This window comes from Astatotilapia calliptera, chromosome 14 (genome assembly GCF_964374335.1).
Source record: "Astatotilapia calliptera chromosome 14, fAstCal68.1, whole genome shotgun sequence".
NCBI lineage: Eukaryota > Metazoa > Chordata > Actinopteri > Cichliformes > Cichlidae > Astatotilapia > Astatotilapia calliptera.
The window spans coordinates 1061368-1066932 of NC_137435.1; the positions used below are offsets into that span (position 1 = coordinate 1061368).

The 5565-nt window shown below is 43.6% G+C and overlaps 1 protein-coding gene across 1 annotated transcript; it reads left to right on the forward strand.

Moving 5' to 3' along the window:
- The first annotated feature begins 3470 nt into the window (after positions 1–3470).
- Positions 3471–4594, forward strand: LOC113036506 (olfactory receptor 52K1-like). Its single transcript, XM_026192900.2, has one exon. The coding sequence runs from the start codon at positions 3641–3643 to the stop codon at positions 4592–4594; it is 954 nt and encodes a 317-aa protein (XP_026048685.1). The 5' UTR covers positions 3471–3640.
- The last annotated feature ends 971 nt before the right edge of the window (positions 4595–5565 follow it).

Below are 5565 nucleotides of genomic sequence, written 5' to 3' on the forward strand. Positions count from 1 at the left end.
TAAAATATAATCTGATCATTTTTGGAGCAGGATTCTGAAACTCTAGGATTTACCTTGCTGTTTTTGTTCCAGGTGAAAATGTTAAAATATTTTTAAGGTTAGATTTAATTCAGAGTCAGCTAATCTCAGCCAAACCAATTCACTCACGAACAAATAAAACACAAAATAAACCAAACATTAACATTTAAAAGTTATCTAAGAGACTTATAGATCATGTTCAACCTGAGTAGTGAAAGACCGTGGGAGGTTTGAAAAAGATGTGCCGGGAGTTCGCTGTTCTCACCGAGCTCTAGTGTCCCTTGACCTCCCGGTCAACTATCAAGCTGGTGGGTAACAGACGTCTTGGAAAACGTCGGGGCACTTTTGCAGATATGTGCTGTCTTGATAAACCAAGAAGATATTTGAAGTTTATGGTTGCTGTCGGATACTCGATGGTCGGTTGTGTCGTGTGTCTGGCGACACTCTCGATGGAGGACATTGAACGACATCTACCAATTCTGAACCACGGTAACAGAGTTCTGGCTGATTGGAGCTGGTTCGGACCTGGCTTATCAAAGAACAAGAAGCGTCTACAGCTGTTCAAAATCCCACAAGGTGGCCGACATGATAGACGATGGGCAGGGCTGTGAGTACTCAGACTGTGTTTATTGAACACAATATGGATAAGATCTTGGAGAAGAACAACAGGAATTGAGAGACCTGGTGACTAGTGACGGACATTAGACCAACTGTAAAATTGGAAGCTGTTTGTTCGCACTAACCAAACCAACTACCATATTCATATCATGCGGCCCTGGCGCCAACTGGATGCTCAAGGCAAAAGCTGACGGGAATAACAAAACTCTCCCTTAGATAATAAGACTGTTGTGACTTTCGTCCTCCTCATTCAAGGCCACCCGCGTCGACCTAAGATTGTTGACTTTTGCCTAACTGAGTGAAGGGACACTTTCTCTCGGCTGAACACGGAACAACCACACACTCACGCTTACACGCGCATGTACACTGACACATACCGACACTAACCGCCCCACCCCATCCAAATGCCTTCAAAGCTTATGTCTTCTATGTTGTGAGATGTGATGATTCATGAGCTCAGTCTGGGGGGAGTTCTTTTTTTTTTCCTCGTCTTTCCTCATGTTGTGCATTTTCTATGGTTTTGGTTTGGGTCGCTGCTCGTGTGGTCGACTGGCCAGTCAGTGTGGAAAAACTTTCCTAGCAGTCCTTCACAAACAGGGAACAGTCTGTCTCTTCTCTCCATCTGTCAGCTGCTGCTGGCTCTTCCTCCTCCTCTTCCTCACACACTGCTGAGTTTGTCCTGGTGGATCATCAGGGCTGCAAAGCCTCACAGATGATGTGCAGCAGTGGGTCCCTCAGTCTGTCCTCACTCTGGACACTTGCAGTCGTCACACATGGAAATCAAATGTGTGATAAGCTGCAGGATTCAAACACAAGTGTAACTTATAAACACATGTTCATACTTTTATTCCACAATCAGAGAGAAAGAAACAGAGAGAGAGTGCAGGACAGACAGACAGGTGACAGTCTCAGGTGTACACACTGCTACACAACAGCAGCAGAGAAGCAGGATTTAGTGTTTGTGTTATTACGAGTGTAAACAAGAAGAGTTCCAGATGGTGCAGTGGACACATGTGTGACTGCTGTGATTAAAGCATCTTTCTTTCAGCTTAACGAGTGAACCGTCAGCTCGTTCAAACACACGTTAAAGTCCGTTTGGCTCGACACCACCGAACAGAGGCAGCAATATAACATAGCTCACATTAACAGTGCAGTGAATCCTGCTTGTGCCGTGATGTTCAGGACTGCAAACCGAGCAGCATCACTGACTTTCAGCTTGTTGTGTTTGTGGATATATGACTGACTTTAATTATCCATGAAATCATCACATTCTCTGTCAGATTAAGGTCGACTATTGAACGGCGCATATTTTAAAGGCTTTAAAACCAAGTTAGTACAAACATCACTAATGTCACATGACTTTGCCGACATGTGACCAACAGTAATGTTTTAATGTTCTTCATTATTAAACATTTGTACATAAATAAGTGACACAATATTCAGTACTTACTTTTGAAAGTTTACTCTTTGGCTGCCCCGCTTCAGCCATCTGCCGTTTTTTTCAAAAAAATTATCCACACCCACCGCGCTATGAATTGTAGGATGGGTAGGTGCAGGAAGGATACACCTCCAATCTTTCAAATTTGGGGAAGCACAGATTTTTGGCCACATTTGGAGCAGGCTTCGAATTGGGGCAGTCTTCGTCACGTCACTGTGATGTAATTGGGCTTTAAATGCAGCCTCCGAAGGATGCAGACCCTAAATTGGGACACAGCTATTGAGACAGGCCCTGTTTGTCTGCCTGCCCCTCTGTGTGTATGTTTCCATTACTTCCTGTTTTACTTTGGTAGTCTCCTGTCTGTGTGTACCATATTTTGCTTTGGTTCTCTTATTTTGAAGGTACCTTCGTTCTCTGTCTCACGTGTTATGTTTAGCTTTGCGTCCTCTGTCTCATTGTGTGTAATTTACCCAAGCTGAGTTTCCTGTTCAATTCACTTTTATTTATATAGCGCCAAATCACAACATAAGTCGCCTCAAGGCGCTTCATAGATACAGAGAAAAACCCAACAATCATATGACCCCCTATGAGCAGCACTTTGGCGACAGTGGGAAGGAAAAACTCCCTTTTAACAGGAAGAAACCTCCGGCAGAACCAGGCTCAGGGAGGGGCGGGGCCATCTGCTGTGATTGGTTGGGGTGAGAGAAGGAAGACAGGATAAAGACATGCTGTGGAAGAGAGACAGAGGTTAATAACAGATATGATTCAGTGCAGAGAGGTCTGTTAATACATAGTGAGTGAGAAAGGTGACTGGAAAGGAAAAACTCAATGCATCATGGGAATCCCCGGCAGCCTACGTCTATTGCAGCATAACTAAGGGAGGATCCAGGGTCACCTGGTCCAGCCCTCTCATGTCTCGTTATAGAAATGTTTCATGCCATTCATTTCTTATATTTCTTCTCTGGCAGGTATTTGCTGTTAAGCAGACAAGAAGTTATCTCACTGCATTGGCTGAGTTCATGTCTGCTTAAGGTTTGTCTCTCTCAGCTCTCTTTTCACTATGATGTTGACAATATTTCATGTTAAGAATTTTCTGGAAAATGTTTTGAATGCTGCTGTTTTCAGGTTGTTTTCAAGTAAAACCAAGCCATTGTGAAGTAGGCCTCCGTGCTTCCCCTCGAATATTTCTGTTTTCCCTGTCAGTGGACAAAGCTCAGCAAGAGGAAATGATTCACTGCTACCATGTCTTACACAATGCATGTTACAGAGCAGACAACTGGACCTGGACATCACTTAGCACATGGAGCAACACAACATAACTAATGATTCATCTTAACAGCTTGAAGAGTTTCATACAGGATGTGTGTTGTAGTGTGGAGTATTAATAGATCATCATTGACATCATTTAATATCTCAGTGATGCTGTTTGCTCTTTAATGTTGTCTAAATACACTCAGTTCAGTTTTATTTGTATATCACCAAATGGAGGTTTAATTAAAGGTTAAAGGTTTCTTTCTCTTTGTTTTCAGGCTGGTTGAACGGAAAACCTTTTAGGAAAGAGGGAGCATGGAGAACGTCTCTTTGCACACACATTTTATCCTGGATGGCTTTAGTGAACTCGGAGAGCTGAGGCCGTTCCTCTTCATCCCGTTCTCCTTCATGTTTGTTGTGTCACTGTTTGCTAACTCCCTGCTGGTGTACGTGATTGTTTCACAGAGAAGCCTCCACTCGCCGATGTACATCCTCATTGCCAGCATGGCGTGCATTGACCTCAGCCTCCCTGTATTCTTTGTTCCCCACATGCTGCTGAGCTTCCTGTTTGACTGGAGGGGGATCTCTCTCATCGGCTGCCTTGTTCAGATGCACTTCATCCACTTTTTTGGAACTTTTCAGTCCACTCTGCTGGTATGGATGGCTCTGGATCGCTACTTTGCCATCTGCACACCCCTTTACTACCACAATCACATGATCTTATCGAGATTCATTGCATTTTTAATACCACTTGTTGTCAGAAATGTTCTCATGATCACACTCCTTGTATGTCTGGCTGGAAAATTGCCATTCTGTTTGAGAAATGTGATAAACCACTGTTTCTGTGAGCACATGGCCTTGGTGGAGCTGGCCTGTGGAAGCACCACCATCAATAACCTCGTGGGTTTGATGGCCGTGTTTCTCATTCCTGTTCTTGACTTTGTCTTCATCGCTGCCTCCTATGTGGTGATATTCAGCTCTGTGCTGAAGTCCAGCAGGTCAGGTGTAAAAGCACTTCACACCTGCATCACTCACATCATGGTCATCACAGTCAGCCTCATTCTGGCTCTGACTGCTTTCCTGTCATATCGGATCAGAAACGGCCTCCCTGCAGCCAGTCGAGTTTTCTTCAGCACCATGTACCTGCTTTTTCCAAGCTGTTTCAACCCAGTTGTCTATGGCATTAGGACCAATGAGATCCGACAGCACATCCTCAAGAGACTGACTTGCTGTCACATTTGCCAGATGAGCCCAGTTACTAACAAATGATTATCAAAAGGCCAACTCCCCAGCTGTCTCATGAAAACTTCAGGTTTTTATACGTCCTCATCAAGCAGGGCACTATTCGAGATGCTCTATTCTTAACCCTAAAATGAAAGGTGAAAGGTGTACTCCACTCCTATGACTAGGGATTTTCACAAGATGCTAGTACATGTTGAATTTGATGTGTTCATTTGTATTAGAGCGTGCAAAAACTAAAACAGTGAAAGAGCTGTCTCCTTCTTCAAATCCATCTTGAAGAAGGCACATAGATCATGGTTGAAAAGCAAAGAAAGGAACACTAAAGAATCTGTTTCCTTGAAAAGTGTTTATTCATTCATTAGATCCAACAAGGAAGAGTTAGACTGAATGAATGCCCCTTTAGGTCAGCGGCATTCAATTAAAATTTAAGGAGGTCCAGATAACGAAAATTTCCACATGCATTATAATAATGTACCAGTGTCTGAATATACTCAACAACTGATGGTCAATTAAAATAAATAAAATACAATTCAGAATTATTTAATTTGTGTTTATTATTTAATTTCATAACCAGGAAGATAATATAATGAAAAATAATAATCAAATGTTCTGTTACGTTTCAAGTAAAACTATAAAAAGTTGCATTTCCTGCGAAAATGCAGCGTGACTGCCGTGTAAATGGTAAATGGTAAATGGCCTGTATTTATATAGCGCTTTTCTAGTCCCTAAGGACCCCAAAGCGCTTTACACAACCTGTCATCCACCCATTCACACACTGGTGATGGCAGCTACATTGTAGCCACAGCCACCCTGGGGCGCACTGACAGAGGCGAGGCTGCCGGACACTGGCGCCACCGGGCCCCCTGACCACCACCAGTAGGCAACGGGTGAAGTGTCTTGCCCAAGGACACAACGACCGAGACTGTCCAAGCCGGGGCTCGAACCGGCAACCTTCCGATTACAAGGCGAACTCCCAACTCTTGAGCCACGATCGTGTA

Coding starts and splice junctions, on each gene's coding strand:
- LOC113036506 (XM_026192900.2), top strand. CDS start 3,641: ATGGAGAACGTCTCTTTGCACACACATTTTATCCTGGATGGCTTTAGT.